This window comes from Neophocaena asiaeorientalis, unplaced genomic scaffold, assembly GCF_003031525.2.
Source record: "Neophocaena asiaeorientalis asiaeorientalis breed wild unplaced genomic scaffold, Neophocaena_asiaeorientalis_V1.1 scaffold124, whole genome shotgun sequence".
NCBI lineage: Eukaryota > Metazoa > Chordata > Mammalia > Artiodactyla > Phocoenidae > Neophocaena > Neophocaena asiaeorientalis.
Genome location: NW_020174135.1, coordinates 15,603,278 through 15,625,144, shown reverse-complemented (window position 1 = coordinate 15,625,144; position 21,867 = coordinate 15,603,278). Strand labels below are relative to the sequence as shown.

At 49.7% G+C, this 21,867-nt stretch overlaps 1 protein-coding gene and 1 pseudogene across 4 annotated transcripts in view; one reads left to right on the top strand and one right to left on the bottom strand.

Moving 5' to 3' along the window:
* The window catches only part of LOC112406197 (alpha-protein kinase 2-like), an 87,437-nt gene that overhangs the window by 7,932 nt on the left and 57,638 nt on the right, over positions 1-21,867 (bottom strand). For 3 of the 4 annotated variants that reach the window (XM_024754930.1, XM_024754927.1, XM_024754928.1), the window contains 2 exons: positions 13,319-13,536; positions 7,673-7,721 (listed from right to left, as the gene is read on the bottom strand). In XM_024754930.1, the coding sequence (XP_024610698.1) occupies positions 7,673-7,721; positions 13,319-13,536 (267 nt within the window). The remainder of the gene's footprint in view (positions 1-7,672; positions 7,722-13,318; positions 13,537-21,867) is intronic. The other variant, XM_024754929.1, reaches the window with a different exon arrangement.
* The window catches only part of LOC112406117 (developmental pluripotency-associated protein 4 pseudogene), a 5,093-nt pseudogene continuing 681 nt past the window's right edge, over positions 17,456-21,867 (top strand).

Genomic DNA, 21,867 nt, shown 5'->3' with positions numbered 1-21,867 from the left:
CTGCTCTGACGCCTTCGGAAGGCGCCCCAAACCCAGGGGGGCCTCTGTGATGTGAGCCCTAGGACGAGGGAGCAGAGAGGGGCCCCAGGGGAGAAGAGGGGGCCCCAGATGTCTACTATGGGTCCGTTCTTGAGGCCGGGAGGCCCGTCCCCGTGGCTGTGCAGGAAGCATGCGGTCCTCGCCTTATATCTGAAATGGAATCTGAAGCTGGGACCCAAGAGAGCCAAGGAGGGGAGACGGGGACAAGACAGCCAGGAAACAGGCCGTCTGAGACTGAGCTGCTGTCCCGGGCCACAGAGCTCCGACCCCCAAAGCCCCATCCTCATTCCACCTGCATATGGGGAGCCCCTTCAGGGCCACAGGGCCCGGAAGGTAAGGCGAGAGCATCAGCCTTGTCAGAAGAGCACCTGCTCTGACGTCCAGGGTGCGGGGAGGGTGGCGTGGAGGCCACCCTGGGCAAGCCCTGAAACCCTCAGGCAGGGGCCTCTCCTCTGAAACGGACTCTATTCAGCCCCACAGTCTGTACCCCTACGGGCTCCTTCTCTTCGGCCTTTTTAGCCACACACACAAACCCCCCATGCCTTTTTCTAGTGGCATCTCCCTCTTCAAGCCCTGTAACCTGGAGCCCCACCACTGCACTTTGTGTAGACCTTCCTGAAGGCACTGTAGCTTTTTCCCAGACAATTCTGCCTTCACCCAGCCCTACCCTCTCAGGCGCTCGTCCTCCTGCTGTCTACCAGCCTGTCCTGCAGGGGGCGGTCTCGAGTCCATCAATCTTTCGAGATCTTTCAGTTCAGACTTGTCTCTGAATCTGGAAGACAAATGACTAGGGGCCTGGCTGTGTCCCTCTGGTTCTGGGCATGGACCGGGCAGGGGGGTAAATAGTCAGTAGTGTTGGGGAAGTGGGAGGAAGCCCATGGCTCCAACTCCAGTCACTTCAACAGAACTGTCTTTTGTGAGACTTTGGACAGGAGGCCAAGAGACTGCCATGCTATTCCCGCTCTGTGGACAGGCTGGGTCCTGGCTGACTCTTGGGCCCAGGAGACTCTGAACACACACTAGGAGCATTGCCAGGAGTGCCAGCCTCGCCAAAATTGTGAAGAGAATAAAGTGTTCCCATCATGGGCCTCCACATCTCCTTGATGGCAAAGACTGGCCAAATAAACCAGCCACTGACCAAGCAGCTCTGCTACATAATGGCTTGATCGGATTTAAATGAGATGCAGGCTGCCTTCCAGGGTAGGTGACAGCAGTGGCAGAATGGGAAGGCAGATATTTGGGGTGTGAAAGTGCCTTTATTAGGTCTCTTAGGCCTGTGAGACTGGTCCCCTAAAGCCTGGTGTTGGTGAGACAGCTAGAACATCCGGGATCTACAGCGACACGGGCCTGCTGTGCAAAGCACTGAAAGGATGTCAGGAAATTCTGTTCCAAATCCCTTTGTTTCCTGCCCTCCTGGAAGATTCATGCGTTGCATTAAATAGTCGCCCAGAGTCACCACACACACACACACACACACACACACAGCACACGGCCCCGTGTGCACACAGGCACACCCCCGAGCCTATTCTCAGGGTGTGTTTCTTGAATATTAGCTCCCATTTCCTTCCACCCACAAGTATGTTTCGGCCCTTCCTCTCCAGGCAGGGTGGTGTCTCGGGATGGTGCCTGGGTTAAGCATCCCAGGTGGCTGCCGCCACTCTGTCTGTTCATAGCACACAGGGCTCCATGGTGGGCTGCTCTTGGCATGGATGGCTGATCCTTTTTCTGGAACTCAGCTGACTGAATGTGGGAGGCTGTGTTAATTTTTCCTGTTTCATGGCTCATAGGACATCACGCTGACGCCAGGAGAGCCTGCTTTCTTGAGGCAGTTGTCCTCACTGTACGTCTGCCTTGATATTTGGGCCCTATCACCTCACATTTGCCGCTCAGCAAGAACAAGCCGTTCGTGATTCTCTCCAGGGTCTCCTGAATTTGGTTTCCACGTCAGGGATGCCTGACACATGCCATGTATCCTATGCATAATTGTTCTTTCTTCCAAAGGTAGAGCCACGATGCTGGCTGGCAGCCTGGTGGCCACAGGGAGGGGTTCCTCTGTGGTTATTCATATCGATCCTATTTTTGGTTCAATGCTTACAGACTGGGAAGAAATCTGCTCAGGGTACTTTTCTTTGTTTTTCACCAACATGAAGTGGGCTTTTTGGGGGAGAGATTACAGAAGACAAAAGCGTTGGCTCTGGTGCCCTCTGGTGGCTGAATCGCAATATCACCATCTCCCCAGAAACTCAACTGCTAGCTGGGGACAGGTGTGTGTGTTTGCAGGATCCACTGTGACATGTGCAGCTCTGCTCCCCAACAAGTGTTGGTATACACTGATTTTAGTTTGATTAGGTTAAATTTCCAAGTCTTCGGGTATGGAATTAGTCATTTTTTCCTTCTCTCCCTTCAGAGAACTCTAAATGCTCAAGCGATTTCGAATCAGAAATATGTTCGACAGTGCCGTTAGTATCTTGGGTCTGCCTAGAAAATGTATTATTCGATGTTGAAGCAATCCTATTTGCCACACTTTGTAACATGAAGTTTTGGTACGCAACACTGCCGAAGGATTGTAGGTATTGGGGTACAGGTGATTGGGATACAGCATTCTATTTTTTTTTTTTTTTTTTGCAGTACGCGGGCCTCTCACTTTTGTGGCCTCTCCAGTTGCAGAGCACAAGCTCCGGACGCACAGGCTCCACGGCATGTGGGATCTTCCCGGACCTGGGAACGAACCTGCGTCCCCTGCATCGGCAGGCAGACTTTCAACCACTGCGCCACCAGGGAAGGCCTGGGATACAGCATTCTTATCGCTGGCTCATAGGACAATATGCCATGCTTCAGTTTTAAGGCTCATACCACCAGGTAAAGTTGCATTAAAATGAATAAGTCATGACGGTCCCCTATTTTCTTTTATAAGATTATAAATAGTTTACCTTTTAAATAGTATTATGACTTCACTAAACAAGAGAACAAGCCAGGTCCCATTTACTGGGGCGTCCGCAGTCAAACATAGGGTTCAGGTTGAGTCACAGGGAATATTTTCTTTAGATGAAAATAAGTGGCTCCTCTTCCTGAAGAAGATCCTGACCACTGCCAGCCAAAAAGGGTGGACCCTAAATTTGGGAGATTTTCTTCTTTCTGGTTTAAATTTATTATCATCATTGTTAATAATTATTAAAGTAAGTCATACCTGCCTCCTCACTGTTTCTCCTGTCCATACCTGGTGTTCTTTTTCATGCGATTAAAAGAACATGTGTAATGCTGCCTACGTGGAGTGCTGCTTCTTAGGACGGGGGCACCCGTTCCCTAGGCTTCCGGAGAGCGGGTCACTCTCCCTCTCCAGCACGGATGAAGGACGCCTGCGCAGGCTGCTCACTAAGAATTAAGAGAAGGTGCTCAGTGCTCAACCACCAATCTCCTCTCCTGCTGTCTGGAAACCCTGTGGCATCTGCCAGGCTCCCCAGTCTTTCCTTCCCCTGCTCGAGGTTGCTTCCCACCTGGACTTCTTTGCCTGTCTGTAAGCTGCCTTTGCACTTGAACCCTCTGCAAGTCTCTCCCAGTGCCTGGTCTCCATTCTGCAGCTTTGACTTTCACTCGAGTTTCTTCAGTGGCACCCCGCCTCCTGTCCCTTGGGGCCCCGTACCCCATGTAGGGCTGCGCCTATAAGCAGGCTGCCGCCTTTCCCTGCACCTCTGCTCCTCACGTGGCAAGTAAGAAGGCGGGACGGACCCAGCCCCCAGGGGCCTCCGAAGACATCTCCCAGACCCCGCCCCTTGTCCTCTGGTCAGAGAAGCTTCCCCTTTTATCAGTTTTTGGAGAAAAAAGAAAAAAGTGTGACTTCAAATAAAAGTTTTTTAAAAACACAATGGACAAGATGATCTAATACTCCTAATATCTAATCTTTCTCAGACACTTCAGAACTTCCTTCTCTCCCACCCCCTCCTTGGGAGGGAGGCAGTAAGTAACACTTAATAGACAACATTATGCACTGGCCTCCAGCTACCAGCTCTAATGGGTGCTGGGCAGCCGTCCCAGGCCAGATAAGTCACATTAAAGCTGAGAACAAAACCAAAGGGATTGAATTTCTTTTTTAAATTAGGAGGAGAAAAAATATGGTCTGGGTTCCTGGAAGCCGTTAAGATGCTTTTAAAAGATATCTTAAATCATCACTCTTATGCTTGCCTTAGTTTTTGAAACTTCTTGGGCAGGTTTCTGCTTTGTTTTGGTAGACAGTTGTTCCAAATAATGGTATGGAATTTGCCTACCCTGGGGTCAGGCTGGGGCATGGGTTGGGGGGAAGGTATTTATGAAGCATGTACTGAGCTTCAGGGACTGGATGCAGATCGGACGCACAGGCTCAGTGGCCATGGCTCACGGGCCTAGCCGCTCCACGGCATGTGGTATCTTCCTGCACCGGGGCACGAACCCGTGTCCCCTGCATCGGCAGGCGGACTCTCAACCACTGCGCCACCAGGGAAGCCCGAAGTGGGGGAATCTTCAAGACAACCCCATGTCCCCATTCTGTAGATCAGTGGCTTTGAGAATGTCAGGTCTCATGTCCACAGAGCTGGTAAGATAAGAACCCAGCATTCAAACCAGGTCTGGATGAGGCCTGAATTTTTAATATTCTGCAAATATGGAGCCTGTAAAGGAAAGCTTTAACTTGGGAATTTTTTCTGGGGTCCAGGAAAAGTCCTTCGTAAATAGGGGTACCATATATTTTCTCAATGGGGAAACTTATCCAGGACAAATGAGTAACTAGACAGGACGCTAGGATGGCAGGCATGAAATAGTACTGTCCTGGGCAAATCAGGCTGTACTGTCACCCTTTTCATCACATGGGCCAAATTCCTATGACACCAAGAAGAAAGGCTACCACTAGAAGAATCAGAAGTAAGTGGCAGGACCAAGAACTGAACCCAAGTCTTCTTCTAAAAGCCCTGTTCTTCTCACTACATCATACTCCCCTCCTGATGTGCTCTCTTCACAAGCCCAAGGCCATGACCCAGTTCCCTGACCCATATGACAGGCTCCAGTCAGCAAGGGGGATGGAGTGTGGAGATAGGAAAATACAATTTTCTGTTGGAACTGAGCAGATTTTGAGAAGGAAAATATGCCAACTGCATCTTAGTTCTAAAACCAAATTAGAAGCTTTTGCGTAGTTGGTGAGAACTTCATGAATCAGACTTATTGATCTGCAGGTTAAAAGAGAGTGGTCCCCTTTCCACTTTTTTCAAATCCCTCTACTTTTCTCCATCCTCCATACACTAATTGAAAATTAGTGTACTTGTTTAAGCACTGCTGATGCCAATGGTCTGAAATAACCAGAAAACTCAAGTAAATAAGTTGTTCCCAGCTGTAGGAGAGTGAGCTGTATCAACCACGCTATTTTATTGTCCGTGTTTCTGACACTTTGACATCCGGGTCTTTGCTGGCCCTGGAGAGACTCCCCTTCCCAGGGTTAGCCAATTCCTAGAGATAGTAAATGACTGGCCTTCTAGAATGCCTTTCATATGCCAACTAACCAATCTGCAGCCTACTCCCACCATCTCCTCTATTGGGGTCTCACACTCTGGGCCACTATCCACCCGCCCTAATCACCCCAGGGCAGGTACCAGATGAGCCCAGACAGCCGGACACCCCAGAGCCTGCTGGGACTTTTCAAACTAGTCAATTCCAAGCTTGCTTACCCAGCCCCACCTATTCCTTCCCTCCAAAACCACAGTAAAAGCTCTCATCCATGTTTTCCCCTCACTCCTTCTGCCTGCTGACTGACCCTGGTGCTTCCCCACGTGGCCCCCCATGGCCTGGCAAGCCCCCTCCTCTTGGGAACTGTGAATAACTCTTTTCAGTGGCAATTGTCTCCTGATCTGTCAGCTTCATCATATCTGAACCACAAGAAAGCCTGCTTTAATTGAAGTATAGCTGATGTACAGTATTATATGTTACAGGTGTACAACACAGTGATTCACACTTTTTAAAGATTATACTCCATTTATAGTTATTATAAAATATTGGCTATATTCCCCATGTTGCACAATATATACTTGTAGCTTTTTTTTTTTTTTTTTTGCGGTACACGGGCCTCTCACTGTTGTGGCCTCTCCCGCTGCGGAGCACAGGCTCCAGACGCACAGGCTCAGCGGCCATGGGTCACAGGCTTAGCCGCTCTGCGGCATGTGGGAGCCTCTGGGACCGGGACGTGAACCCGTGTCCCCTGCATGGGCAGGCGGACTCTCAACCACTGCGCCACCAGGGAAGCCCTTGTAGCTTATTTTATACCTAATAGATTGTACCTCTTAATCCCGTACCCCTCTCTTGCCCCTCCCCGCTTCTGTCCCCCCACTGGTAACCACTAGTTTGTTCTCTATATCTGTGAGTCTGCTTCTTTTTTGTTATATTCACTAGTTTGTTGTACTTTTTGGATTCCACGTATAAGTGATACACAATGTCTTTCTGACTTGTTTCACTTAGCATAATGCCAAGTCCATCCATGTTGCTGCAAATGGCAAAATTTCAATCTTTTTTTTATGGCTGAGTAGTATTCCTTTGTGTATATATATATACCACATCTTCTTTACCCATTCATCTGTTGATGGACACTTAGGTTGCTTCCATATCTTGGCAACTGTAAATAATGCTGCTATGAACATTGGGGTGCATGTATCTTTTTGAATTAGCGGTTTTAATTTTTTTGGATATATACCCAGAAGTGGAATTTCTGAGACATATGGTAGTTCTATTTTTAGTTTGAGAAAACTCCATACTACAACCTCCATTTTAAAACACACACCATCCCTGCTAAAAGTCACTTGCTTGCCTCCCCGCCCGCCCATTTCTTCCTCCTCACAAATGGTCCTAGTACATGGGAAGAGCAGCAGTGGGAGAAAGCATGGTAGCTCCAACCTGGAGCTTTATTTTCACAAAGAACCTCAAATAGCCTGCTCTCTCCTCATTAGTGGTCAAGCAAAGCAGTGAGAAGAGACAGTTTGTTCAAGAGATACCCCAGTAAAATGTTATTTTAGTGCTCTCCGGGCACACCCCACAGTGAGCAAAGCAACTCCCTATGCTAAATTCGGAAATCAATACCACTGACAACAACCATAGTCACTAATCACAGCCCTTCCATAGCCATTTGCCCCTATAATCAATCATCAGCATGGGAGTCTGGGAGCCGCCTAAAATACTTCTTAGTGAAAAGTATGGGGAAAATACATTAGAAATATGCAAATTGAGTTCACTCAGTTGCAAAAATAGAATTTTTAAAGAAGCTTCTAATAGCGAAGATATTAAATGTAGAAAAACAGAATATTCCTAGTTAAAAGGAGTCCCAATAATGCTGGCATTTCCCCCCCGGTCAACCATGGGCCACCTGTTAGTAATCAATCTTGAAATGTGTTCAGAGTTCTTATTTGTTTCAAAGTTAGGAAACAAATGTGTTTCCCTGGGAGGACAAAGTCCATAAATATTTTAGGTAAGTGAGAGAAGTGAACTGAATTCATCCCAAGAACATCTGTCTTTCGCAGTTAGGACAAGAAGTCTCCTCTGCCCACGTCAGCCTAACAGCATCTGCCCAGTAGGTGTTTGGAAACCCAGGGGTGAGTGATGTGCACTTGATTTTTTTTCTTCTACTCACCCTTTAGCCAATGTTGCTATGCCAACGTCAGTCAACTTCATTCCTACACCTATGGGAAGAGAGAGCAAAGACGGGATCTGTGTTACACGGGTCTCCTCAGAAAAGAGGGACCATCTATTCACAGGGAGGGGTAGCGTCAGCCCCATCATCCTTTCCCTTCCTGCATAAACACATACTTTCCTCCTTGTTTCCATCAGCAGAAGCTGACAGCCTTTCAGACTGTGCATCCTGCTTTACGGGAGCATAGTGGGCAAGGCAGGCTTCTGAGGCAGCCGGTCAGGGGAGCAAGGGGCGGGGCCTGCTCCGGAAACGAAAGTGCTGTCCTCTGCCTGCCTGGACCACTGCCTCTGCTGGAGGAGGGAGGCCTGTCACTTGTCCCAGGAGTTCTCTCCCCAGAAACGCTCTGATTTGGGCTTAGGCCTGTTCCGTGTTCTTCATCAAAAGCGGAAGCCCTTGTACAACAGTGAGAGAGTTCAAGGTGGCCTTTGTTCAGTTCAAGGCCAGATTGCAGACACACAATCACCCATCTCCAGAAAGATGGCATTCCGATTCAGGATTGAAGGTTTTCTGGGTCGGCTTTAGACCCAGGGAAGCACTACTGAGGTACGTGTAGACTTTTAACCATCAGCCTGGAGATGTCACGCGCGGTCTGACCTTTTTTTTTTTTTTTTTGTGGTACGTGGGCCTCTCACTGCTGTGGCCTCTCCCATTGCGGAGCACAGGCTCCGGACGCGCAGGCTCAGCGGCCATGGCTCACGGGCTCAGCCACTCCGTGGCATGTGGGATCTTCCCGGACCGGGGCACGAACCCGCGTCCCCTGCATCGGCAGGCGGACTCGCAACCACTGCGCCACCAGGGAAGCCCCGGTCTGACCTTTTGATGCTTATCCCAACCTCTCTCCATTAAGCCATTGGAAGTGGCGGGATGGAGGGCGGGATGGAGGGCGGGATACCCAATCAACAAAACAGCTGCCTGAGCTTCCCACGCTGGTCCCTAAACAAGCCATAGGCATCCCTGGTAGAATCCCAAGCACTCAGAAGTCCTTTTGCTTCTCCCCTCCCAGCAGGAGCAGATGGGAGAGTGGCTAAGGAACCAGGGATTCAAAGAGAATGAAAGTCCTACTGTCTTGCAAGGTGGGGAAGGGCAAGGTTGCTGTCACCTTCTGCAATCAAAAAGCGCCATCCTTTTTCACCCAGGTCTGGAAGAAGGCAATTCTCTCTGATGCCCAGAGCGTGGACAGCCTCTGGCCTTTCCAGAATCTCCTTGACAGACCAGCTACCATTTCTGCTCCTGCCTCTCTAGGGTCGTGGCTGTAGGCACTGGCTCCGACTCCGTGGACCGCTGCCTTAATCTCACCCGTGCCATCTAGTGACCGGCCTTTTAGGGCAGGGCATGGGGTCCATGGTGCTATGCCACCTGAGCCTCGCCTCCTCTTCTCTGGCCCCCGACTCTTGTCCCACCCAGGCCAGGCTGTGGTCACTATATTCCCCAAGGCCAGCCGGCGACTTGCTCACTGAAGGGCCTGGCGGCCCAGAAGCCAGTCTGGGCTGTGGATGAAGGAACCAGCATTCCTGGCAAAAGCCAACCCTGGGGGTCAGGCCTGATGGCAACCTAGTTCCATGGGTCTCCCTCACATGAGCACTGTTTTCTGAGGCTCAGAAAAGGACAGCTAGGGACTTCCCTGGTGGCGCAGTGGTTAAGAATCCGCCTGCCAATACATGGGACACGGGTTCGAGCCCTGATCTGGGATGATCTCACGTGCCGCAGAGCAACTAAGCCCCTGCGCCACAACTACTGAGGCTGCGAGCCACAACTACTGAGCCTGCGCACCTAGAGCCCGCGCTCCGCAACTAGAGAAGCCACCGCAATGAGAAGCCCGTGCTCCTCAAAGAGTAGCCCCGCTCCCCGAAACTAGAGAAAGCCCACGTGCAGCAATGAAGATCCAATGCAGCCAAAAATAAATAAAATTAAATTACAAAAAAGGACAGCTAAAGCGTTAATTTTCTGATTCAGCAATGTCTGCCTGGAGTGAGGCAAAAATACATGTCATGCTGCTGTACAGACAGAAGCAAAGAGCCCTGCTTTTCTGCAGGGCACCTGGGAGCTAAATTCGACACAGCACTTTGGGGGAGCCAGTAAGCATTTTAAAAGCTTTCACAGTTGGCAGCTAATTCATCTCATTCTTTCAAAGCTGCTAACAACTAAAACACATGTGGAAATGCTTCACATAGTTTTTATGATAGGAACTGGGCTTAAAAAAAAAAAAAAAATGACTCCAAACTGCAAAAGCCCTCTTTGGACATCTTGTTTTGTGGAAAAGTTGTACTTAAAAAGTACAGCTCTAAGCCGCATAGAAGTCCAGTTTTAAAGAGCCATTTGGCAAAAGGTCCTTAGGCTTGGGAATTGCTTTTCCTCAATTCTCACAATTACCAGCTGTCACTGATGTTTGGAAAAGTAGAATTTGATTTTCAAAAGGAAACTTCTCTCTTGGTTTTCTAGTTTGCCAGCAATTCAACAAAGGTTACTAAGGGTCTCTATAGGATAATAATTTAGATTATAGTGTGCAGCTATTAAACCAAGTTGGGGATAATAGTCATCTACAGGTTGTTTCTGATAGAAGGTAGGAAGAAGGCAGTATTACAGTTTGTTCTCCAGAACTTGAGTTCTTGGGTTATTTGGGTGACAGCTTCTTAGGAAGCCCAGTGGTCTCCGGTGTGTGCACATCTTAGGGCCAAATCACAGGCTCACCTTTCACCCCACTGACCTGCAGGACTCGCCACAATCTCATCAACAAGCCAAGGCAACCAGGGAGAGAATAACCTAAGAGTCTGAGAAAGTGAGACTGGAGCTTGGGTTTGCTTGGGATTTTTAAACCCTAATTCCAGTGTCTTAGTAAAATTATAAAATGTGGGGATCGCTTAGAGGATGGATGTGTTATCTTGTGCCACAGTGATGATGACAATAGTAAGATCCTTCCCAGCAGCAACAGAGAGTAAATAAACACCCTTATGAAACACCATGCCATCACTTTCAACCACACACGTCATCTACGGGGAGATACAACGTTCCACTACAGCTGTTTACTAGTGACTGGAAGCAAAATTAACCGTGCGTGAAGCTCCGGAGTGTTGCTTTTCAGTAGATGAACTGCATTTAATGCAAAATTAACTCTGAAGGAGGAAAGATGGGGAAGTCTCAACAGTTGCACAGTCTAATTACAATAGCTGTCTGTCTAAGACCGTATTGTCTGTGTGTGGCAGCAAAGTCTCTTCAAAAGTGAGTAGGGCTTCCCTGGTGGCGCAGTGGTTGAGAGTCCGCCTGCCGATGCAGGGGATGCGGGTTCGTGCCCCGGTCCGGGAAGATCCCACGTGCTCCCAACAAAGGGCTATAAAAAAAAAAAAAAAAAAAAAAAAAAAAGTGAGTGGATATGGCTGGCTTCAACTTGCAGATCAGCCTCCCCTGCGAGTCTGTAACATTGCACTTCCCAGCTGACCTCAGAGGAGTCCCTCACAGGAGCCTTTGACATTAAGGGATACTTGGAAATCTTGCAAATTTGTAAATTTGAGTTTTAGTGGAAAGAGTTTGGGGTTCAGAGTCAGAGGCAGTGTTGGAGTCTTGGACCCCTCTTCTTCTGAGTGAGCTGGGGATTAGATCATTATCTCCCAGCCTCTGTTTTCTCATCTGTAAAATGGGAACCAAAACATCTCTTTGGCAGGGTTATTATGAAGATTAAACAAAAAATAGGGAAAAATGAGTGCAGACAAAAACTGGTGAAATCCACATAAGGTCTGTAGTCTTGTTAATTACATCATGCCGATGTGAGTCTCCTGGTTTTGATGGTGTACTGTAGGTATGTAAGGTGTTATCGTTAGGCAAAGCTGGGTGAAGGGTACATGGGGACCCCTCTGTACGTTTTTGCAATCTCTCATGCCTATGGTTATTTCAAAAGTTTTTTAAAATAGGGAACTCTTACTATGTGTCCATGCTGCACTAAATGTCTTGCTATCTCATTTCATCCTCCCAACCACCTCACGTGGAAATGACTGAGGCACAGAGAGGTAAGTGGTTTGCCCAAGGCTAACAGCTAGAAAGTGGAGGTGCAGGAAATAGAACCCACAGGCATTCTTGCTCTTCACCACCATGCTGTATACAGCTTGGGATTCTTATATGTGACAATGTCTGACATTAGTAGGTACTCAGTTATAGTTCAGATATTTTTCTTAAAGCATTATTATTTGGAAAGGAAAAGGAATAGGAAAGCCCCTGTGGCAGAAGCTGTTGGGACCCTGCCCGTCACCCTCACCCTCACCCCTTCCGTGGACACAGCTCTAAGTCCAGGTACCACCACCAGCATCTCTTGGCCTGAGAACACGCTCTGATCACAGGCACCTGCTTTGCTCAGCGTGGCTTGCCCATGTGCTGGTGGCAAACGCAGGGGAGTTAACACCCCCATCTGGGACAGCCTGCTGCTGTTAAGTAAAGGGAGTTGGAGTATCAACACCCCTGCTCCCTCACTCCTTGGGTGTGCTAATTCTGAGAAGTGTGTTTTGCCCAGCCTCCCCCAGTTTCCCCAGCAGGCATGAGCCTCAGTAACACAGTGGTAACCGGGTATAAGGTACCCTACTGACTTTCTTTCCCTTCCCTGCCACACTCCCTCAGTCTCCTACCAGTGTTTCCTGGGATCCCCTCCCAAATATTTGCACTTGAACATTCGCATGCAATAAAGGATTAATCTTGCCTAAATAAAGGATTCGTTTTTGCCCAACTTTTTGGAGGTAACTGCTAAGCTCTGATAAGAGTGTCCAAAGAGGCTAGAAGCAGAGGTCCGTCTCACGAGCAGGCAGTGATGGCTCCCTAATAAAATCTCTGAACACCAAGTCTCAGGGGAGCTCTCCTGGTTGGCAGTGCTCCCACATCACTGAGGGGGGGGCAGCACTGTCCCCACGGCTTCACCAGGAGGGGACAAATGGGAATTCCCACCTGCTCTCTCCTGGACTCTTTCCCGTGTGTCTCTTCCCTTGGTTGATTTGAGTCTGTATCTTTTCACTATAATAAACCGTAACCATGAACATAATAGCTTTCCTGAGTTCCGTGAGTCCTCCCAGGAAATTAATGAACTTGAGGGTGGTCTTGGGGAAACTGCAACTTGTCTCAGGGCTGTCTCTGTGGGAAACCTAATCATGACATCCCTACTTCATACAACAAATGTATCCCCCAGAATGTGGGTATAAACTGAAAACATGCTGTGAATTCACCAGCAGAGGCTGAAATCTAAAGCAACTGTGAAAGATCCTTTCGCCTATTAAGAGTGAATTCTTACATTTTAATTTATCTTTTGGTACATCTGGATTTTCATGTGTACGTCTGAATTTATGCCTATTGAGGATACAGAGCGCCAGTTTTTGGTTACCTGTTGTAATGGGAAGGTGCTACTAGAATGAATTATTAAAATGTACTTTGTTACTCCACTGAGTTGCTCGTTTAGGGCTCCTTTGTTGCTTTGTTTCTGACGAGACATTAGTAACACTTTCTGCTGGTGAAGGTGCTTAGAGTCTGTACCCAGCAGACCTCTCCCTCCGCCACACCCCCCAGGAACATCCCAGGCCCACAGCATCCCTGGAGCCCAGGCCAAGCTGCTCTCCTCACCCTGCATGTCTGTGACCAGGAGGCAGCCACTTGTTTTCTGGTAGACCCAGTGCTGGAAGGTGCAACATTTCTGACCAGCCTCCGATTCTCTTCTCAAGAAGTTTATCTCCTTCCCATCCCTGATGGAATACTTCACAAATTCTCCAATCAGCTCTTCCTCCACTGTTGCGTATGGGATATTGTTCTCAGGTCGATGGATAAGGAAAATAGGAATGATCCTGGAAGGGAAGAGAACATGGGCACACATCGTGTTCTTAGATGGGAATAAAGATGGTGGGGATATTCTATCCTGAGCTGGAGGAGTAGGGAGCTGAGCATAAATCCCTGGGTTCCATCAGCTGTAGACTAAAAATTCCCCCAATGATTGTTCAGTGGATAAAAGGATGTGTTCCTTTTATTTGTTCCTAGAGTTGGTGAGAAACTCCTCCTTGGGATGGAGTTCAATTGCTCCTGTAGCAATGAATGTCTTCATTATAGGCATACCTCAATGACCCATTGGTCAGGTGACTAATATATCCATCCATCCAGCATCTATCCACCCTTCCATCCATCCTTCCTTTCAGTCAACAAATATTCATTCAGTGGCTTCTATGTGTCAGACACTCTTCCAGACACTGTTCCAGAAAACAGCAGTAAAGAAAAGAGGCTCTGCTCTCAGGGATCTTCCATTTAAATGAAGGAGACAGACAATAAACAAGCGTCTAGTGCCCTGTGCTATATGAAGAAAACTAAAGCAGTGGAGAGGAGAGAGGTAGCACAGGGTGTGGAGGAGGGGTTGCGACTTTATTTAGGGAGGTCAGAGAAGGCCTTGATCGTAAAGGACATTTGAGCAGAGACCTGTAGGAGGTGGGCACGGAGAGAGCCATGAGAACGTCTATGGAAGGAACATTCCAAGTAGAAGGAACAGCAAAGGGAAGAGGCCCTGGGCAGGAGCGTGTGGGGCGTGTTCGAACAGCAGCGAGGGGCCGATGTGGCTGGAGAGCATCGAGCAAGGGGAGCGTGGTGGTTTGCGTGAGGATGGGAGGAAACGGGGAGCTGGACCTTGGGGAGTCTGGGCCACTTGAGAAACTTTGCCCTTTGTACTGAGCAGGAACAGAAGCCACTGGAGGGTTTTGGATACAGGAGTGACATGATCAAACCTGCATGTGACAGGGATCACCCTGCCACCCTGCGTGGTACGGAGCGTGAAAGGGCAGACGCGGGACACAGGGAGGAGGCCACGTGAGAACGATGGCAGCTGGAGGTGGAGAGGTGATCAGATCCTGCACTGACCCATTCACCGTCACACTGTCCTAGATGATTATCCCCAACCTGCTCCTCTCTCCTCAGACCGCCCACGCCTTCTCTCCAGCCTCACTCTCAGATGAGGACCTTGCTTCCTGTTGGACTGTGAAAACTGAAACAATAAGAAATTCTTACAGCTACACCCACCACGTGTTCCTGCCTCCCAAGGTCAGTGCCCATGTCCTCTGCCTGCCCACCATCTACTGTGGAGGAGCCCTCCTTGCTGCTACCTGAACCATCTCTCCGCTGGTGCCCTGTATCCCAACCCCTCCCTGATGCTCAAGGATATTGTTCCAGTGATGGCTCCCCACTCTCTCTCCCACCAGGGTTTCCCCCTACAGACTCATTCCCAACAGCAACAGAGAGTGATGACTCTACTCAGCCTGTGGACCTCATAACCCACCCCCACTCCCGACTCACCGTTTACATCAAAACCCAAATCAGTTGTACACTCACTGTCTCCAATCCCTTCCCTCCCATTCAGTCTTGAATCCACTCAAAGTGACTTTCCTGCTCAAAGAAGCCTCGGTCAAGGGCACCACAAGCTGAGGCTAATTGTCCCTTCTCAGCCCTCATGTCACTCGCCCTCAATGGCACTAGACACTGGATCGCTCACTTCTTTTTAAGACACTTTCCCGTGGCTTCCAGAAACTCACTTCCTCTTGGTTTTCTGTCTGCTTCACTGGCTACTTCCGGTCTCCTCTCCTGGTTCCTCAGTTCTCCCCAGCCTTTACACCCTGGCACGCCCTGGGATAGCTCTGCTCACTCTGTACATGTTCCCTACTGACCCTCCTTGTTCTAAACACAGTTCATATGTCGGCAGTTGCCACATTTATATCTCCAGCCCAGACCTCTCCCCTGAACTCCCAACTCACATCTCCAGCTGCCTACTCACCATCTACACTTGATGTCTAAAAGGCGTCTCAGATTTAACATGGCAGGACTTCCCTGCCATGGCGCAATGGTTAAGGATCTGCCTGCCAATGCAGGGGACACAGGTTCAAGACCTGGTCCAGGAAGATCCTACATGCCGCAGAGCAACTAAGCCTGCAAGCCACAACTACTGAGCCCATGTGCCACAACTACTGAGCCCACGTGCCACAGCTACTGAAGCCCACGCGACTAGAGCCCGTGCTCAACAAGAGAAGCCACTGCAATGAGAAGCCCGCGCACCGCAACGAAGAGTAGCCCCCGCTCGCTGCAACTAGAGAAAGCCCGCGCGCAGCAACAAAGGCCCAACGCAGCCAAAAAAAAAAAAATTTAACATGGCAAAAACTGAACTAGTCATTTGCCTCCACCCCAACGTCTGTAGAGTTGATTGGCATTCTTTCCCTTCAACAAAAATCTGAATAGCTTGTGTCAGGATCTCAAAGATTCAGGGGAGGGGAGACGAGAGACACAGTCCCTGCTTTCCAAGGGCAGTCGTTGGGGAGGTGCCCAGAGGAGGGACATCTAACCCCCAACTCCCAGCTAATAAAGACAGTCAGCAGCCAGGTGTGTGTGGCCTGAGTTGTGAAGACCAAGGAGGAATAAGCTGGCAGAGTGGGAGGCAAGAGGGAGGCTATCCAACAACTCCACGCCTGTGCTTGGTACCCACAGCTCAGGCTCCCTCCATGCACACCTGCGCAAGCCCGTCCGAGTCCCACGTCCTGGTCCTCTCTGCACCCTACCTGGCCTGGCCTGAAGCTTCCCCGACACTTCTGAGTTCCACCCAGTGATGCTCTGCCTCCCGCCCGACCCCTTCCCAGATGCAGTTAGTCCAGCACTGAACAGATCTGGTGTCACAACTGCCCATTCCCTTTTGTCACCAGGCGAGGAATAAACTGCATGAGAGCTTGTGAAAGGGTATACATGAACCCACCTCACCCACTACTCACCGCAGGAAAATACGTGTACAGCAGGGTCCGCACCCTGTTACCTAGGGACCAGCTCCAGTCAGATGCCTGTTTTCATACAGCCCACAAGAATGGTTTTTACAGGTGAACATCTGCAATTGATTGGCTTTTAGGGAACACTAACTCTGAACCTCAAATGTAAGCAAAGTTACTTTAAAAAGTTAGCAAAATGCTATTTAAAAAGAAAGAATTCCATTCTTCTATTACGAAACCTGTATAATTCATCAATAAAGATTTGTAGATATTGGTTTTCTTTATTGTTACATAAGCATCTACATAATAGCGTTGATTTTGCCTATGGACCTACACAGCCTAAAAGAGTTACTATCTGGCCCTTTGCAGAAAGGGTTTGCCCAGCCCTGGTCTCAAGTTTTGTCTTCTGTTGGTGAATTCTTTTGTTTCTTCTCTCTGCCTCAAGGTCACAAACATGTTCTTGTCTCCCCATCTTAGAAACAACCAGCACCGCCCTTCCTTTGGGGGGACTTTGCCCTTAGATTTCATTCTGATTTTCCTTGTTTCCTTCACTTCTTGAAAGGGGCGCCTCCATTTGTATCCATGGCCTCAGTTCCAATTCCCTCTTTGACCCATTACCCCTCATCTTACAAAGTCCCCGCCTGCTGTGGTCATCCATTCTGATGGCCTCTGATTATTCCCCAGGATCCTTCCGCAGCATCTGACAGTGTTTGTTTAATTTTTATTGGCGTATAGTTGGCTTACAACGCTGCGTTAGTTTCTGCCGTACAGCAAAGTGAATCAGTTATACATATATCCACTCTCTTTAGATTCTTTTCCCAGATAGGCCATAATAGAGTATTGACTAGAGTTCCCTGTCCAATACGGTAGGTCATTAAATAGATAACTAAGAAGCTTCTCACAGCGTTGACCCCTTTTGCCCTCCAGAATCACCCTCTTGCCTGGACTCTGGGGACAGTGTCCCCTCCTGGCTCTTGTTCCACTGATGTTGCCCCTGAGCGTTTGCCGGCCCCTGCTCAGCACTGACTCCGAGCCCTGCATGTTCGTGTTTCTCGAGCTTCCATCCTTGGTCCTTCCCTCCCCTTGTCCTATGCACTCTATGCAGGTAAGCCCACCACTTGCACAGTTGCTGTGATCATCTGTATGCAGATGCCCAGCAAACCAGCGCACTGCCTCCCTTCTCTTTCCGCTCCAGGCTTAGATGATTGAATTGCTGCAGTCTGATGGGCCACAGAGACCACAAACCTCAGACTCGGCCCACGCAAAAGCATTCACCTCGCCTTACACCTACATGAGTCTTCTCCCTGCCTATACTGTCTTCAAGTGGCGGCATTGTCTACCCAGTCTCCCAAGTTCATAGTCTACCTTCTCTCCCTTTTTACTCCTTCCATGAAGTCTGGTTAAACACACCTACCTACCGAATGTCACGCAAGCCCATTCTTTCCTCTCAAACTCCCCATGGCCATGGCTTAGCTCCACTGTCACTGCCTCTTCCTTGGGTGACAGAAACAAGTTTCAGACTGGTCTCACCACATCCAGCCTCTGGGCCTTGTCCTTGGATATCCATCGCTGACGGACAGATAGCTAGCTCTAAGAGCCACATCCACACAGAGGATTTTTAGGGCAATGACACTACTCTGTATGATACATCATAGTTATCATCATTCGTTATAGTATCACTAGACGTTTGTCCAAACCCACAGAATGTACAACCCTAATGTACACTGTGGACTTAGGGTGACGATGATGTGTCAATGTGGATTCAATTATCACAGACGTTCCCGTCTGTTGGGGGATGTTGGTAACGGGGGAGGCTGTGTATGTGTGGAGCCTGAGAGGATGTGGGAAATCTGTCCCCTCCATTCAATTTTGCTGTGAACCTAAAACTATTCCAAAGATTAAACTCTATTAAAAACAACAGGGGCTTCCCTGGTGGCGCAGTGGTTGGGAGTCCGCCTGCCGATGCAGGGGACGCGGGTTCGTGCCCCGGTCCGGGAGGATCCCACATGCCGCGGAGCAGCTAGGCCCGTGAGCCATGGCCGCTGAGCCTGCGCGTCCGGAGCCTGTGCTCCACAACGGGAGAGGCCACGACAGTGAGAGGCCCGCGGACCGCAAACAACAACAATAAGAACAACGTGTCTGCTCCGTTGCTCAAGGCTCCCCTGCTGAAAGCTTCCGGTTAGCCCCCGTCTCCCTCTCGCCCCGACGCTCATTAGCTGAGCATTGAAACTTCTTTGCATTCTGACCCCCAACCTGCCTCTGGCCTCTTTCTCTGCCCCCCTTTTTTCTACCCTGCCAGTACTCTAGATTTACTGAGCATTTTCCATCTCCTTGAAAACCTTCTTTCACAGCTCTTCATTTCTTTCTTTGAACACGCTGTTCCCTTTGCTGGCAGTTCTCCACCCTCGCTCTCCATCTGGCGAACTCCTACTCATTCTTCAACACCCTCCTCCTCCTGGGAGCTTTTCCAGACCCCCTACCTCCTCCATGTCCCCATAGCTTCTTGCACTTCATGCCAGCACACTGGGTTGTTTTTTGTGGGGTTTTTTTTGGGTTTTTTTTGCGGCACGCGGGCCTCTCGCTGTTGTGGCCTCTCCCGTTACAGAGCACAGGCTCCGGATGCGCAGGCTCAGCAGCCATGGCTCACAGGCCCAGCCGCTCCGCGGCATGTGGGACCTTCCCGGACCGGGGCACGAACCCGCATCCCCTGCATCGGCAGGCGGACTCTCAACCACTGCGCCACCAGGGAAGCCCCAGCACACTGGGTTTTGTCCTACATGCCTTGCACTCCCACTGGCTGTGAGGCGCAAGAACCTATTTGCATTTTCTTTGTATTCTTTAAGTGCCCATCACCTAGCATGGAACAAAGCCTGGCCTGGCGCATGGTACATGCACAGCATTTGGCAAAAATGAATGAATGTTTATATAGGACAAAGTTTCTCAGTCTCAGCATTATTGAACTTTGGGGCCAGATAGTTTCTCATTGTGGGGCTGTCCTGTGCATTACAGGATGTTTAGCAACACCTCTGGCCGCTTCTCACTAGAGGCCAGTAGCACCCCTTCCAGTCACAACCATTAAACTGATATAGGATCTGATCTGACAAACTTGTGGACAGTCAGAGAAGAGGTCACCTAGTTAAGTGTTGATCATTTTCAAGGACTTAAAGTAGAAATCACGATAGCCACCCCAAGGAAAAGGTGAGATGCTGATTTTTTGATGTTCATGAATGTAAAAAGTATTTTTAATACAGATTATTTGTCAAATGGGTAGACAAATAGGTATAAGTCGCTAATGCAGGCCCCTAACAACTGTCGATATATTTAAAGGCTCAGAAAGTAGGCTTCTGGAAGGCTCTAAGTGCCACACACACACAAGAAAAACATTAATGGTGTGACAGTCACCTGCGTCCAGTGATGGTCACCTGGGTTGGGGAGGGGAATGGCTGGTGTCAGTTCTCTTAGTAAAACCATACAAAGAGCCCTATCATGAAAAGGCCTCAGAAGTGGCCCAGGTTTTGCGTCAGAATGTCTACAGGTAAAGATATAGAACAATTCTGCAACACTTAGTAACCAAATCCAAGCTTAGGAAAAGTCATGAGGGCAGCAGGGCCGGTGGCCTCCTTTCTTCCTTCAAAAATACTATCACAGACACTACCATCATTTCTCTCTCTGTGGGGACGTGGGTCCCCTTTTCCAGTGAGATGAGGGTGAAGGCCTCTTACTTTGAAGGGAGGCTTGAGTTGGGCACCCCGGCCGGGTCTGCACTCACACCACAGGGCGCCGCCTGCTTCCCCAGGGGTGAGAACAGAGCAGAGAGGATTCTCCCAGAGAGTGGAGAGCATCCGGGCCTGTGCTGTTTCCACCCACATCCTGCCTCCTCCTGGGAGTTCAGCTGGAGGCTACACACAGGTGTCTGAGTCAAAGATTGTTGGGAAAACGTTTTTTATATTAAACAAAGAGGGAAGGATACAAAATTCAAGTGAATTTTAAAGACACAAAAGGTAACATTTCAAAGAAACGACTCTGCAGGCAGATTAAGCCCCCAGAGCTTTTGAAGGGAACATATTTACCCTCCTCTGTCATTTACGAGTATTTCCTTGAGAAAATGTGAGAAGAATGCCTCCTTTCCCGCCCCATCTCTCTCGGGAGCATTTCTGGACCAGGACAATGTCCTTTAAGACACCAAGTGGCCGACCCTTCAAACACCAACGTTCTCTGATTACTAATCACGGCGGGAGTCATTTGAAGCACTATTTCTACTTCTAGGATGAAAGCGTTTGTGTCTTCTTTTATCAAAGAAATGTCAAGTATTAGCCAGGGGGCTGGTGGGCCCACCTGGGGCAGTGGGCCCTTCCCAGCGCCCCTGAAATCAGCCTGGGGTGTCCCCAGCCTCCCTCTGACAACTTGGTCATTTCTGCAGGATTTGGGGCATCCAGGTTGCCTCCTGAGGACGCCCTGAAGACAGCTGGCCACTGACCCTGCCGCAGGGCAAAAGGGTGTTCAGGGTTTACTGGGTTCTTATTCGTTCCGTAGCCCTAAAAACCAGAGATGGAGCTGGCCGTGATTCAGGGTGGTAACTAGTCATGGTCCCTCCCCAGGGGGATCCTTTGCGTGAAGAACGCTGACTCTACTGTCATTCACAAATTCAAAACCGGAAGCTGCCGGAATGCGGAGGGTTTTCTCTTCTAGACCCACCCGCCCAGAAAAGGAAAGCGTAGGGCCAGCTTCCCGGTCTGGAAATAAACACATCCCCACCCCAGGCAGGCCAACCACCCAGCCTCGCGCCCTGGATCTTAAGAGGAGCCTGAGGCATGGCGGGGAACCCGCTGGCCGCCCTCCCTTGGCTCGCCGCTTGGGAGCCCTTTCCCCTCACTGGCTGCCTCCTTGCAGGGATCGTGCTGAGGCCCTCCCCCCTTTGTTCTGCCCCTCCCCTCACAGCCATGTGCCAAGTGGCCACGTCTCCGTGGGCCCTGCACGTCCCCCCTGCTCAGCGGAGCATCTAGAGGCTGACGGGTGGGCGTCCGAATCATCCCCACCCCTCCAGAGACACACGCGCCCCCCGTGCCCTCTCCTCTCAGACCCCGCTCGCTTATACCTTTGCTAACGTGGTTTCGAGCACAGAGCCCTTTGAGGAAGCCGCGTGGACCTTAGGCCAGGGGCCGTTTCAGAAGTAAGGAGAGTCCTCGTGCTCAGAAAGGAAGTCAAGGTTGGTAAAACGGAGAGAGCAAACGAACAGGAGAGGAACTCCAGAGTCACAGAAAGAACATGCAAGCTGCAAACTCAAATCGACGTCAGCAGAAGCGGCAGAGGAACGGGGGCTTCTGCTGAACCAAATACACAGGCAGACTCGGCGAAGGGGGCCCAAAGAAATGATCTGTGAAAAATGACAAAGCTTCC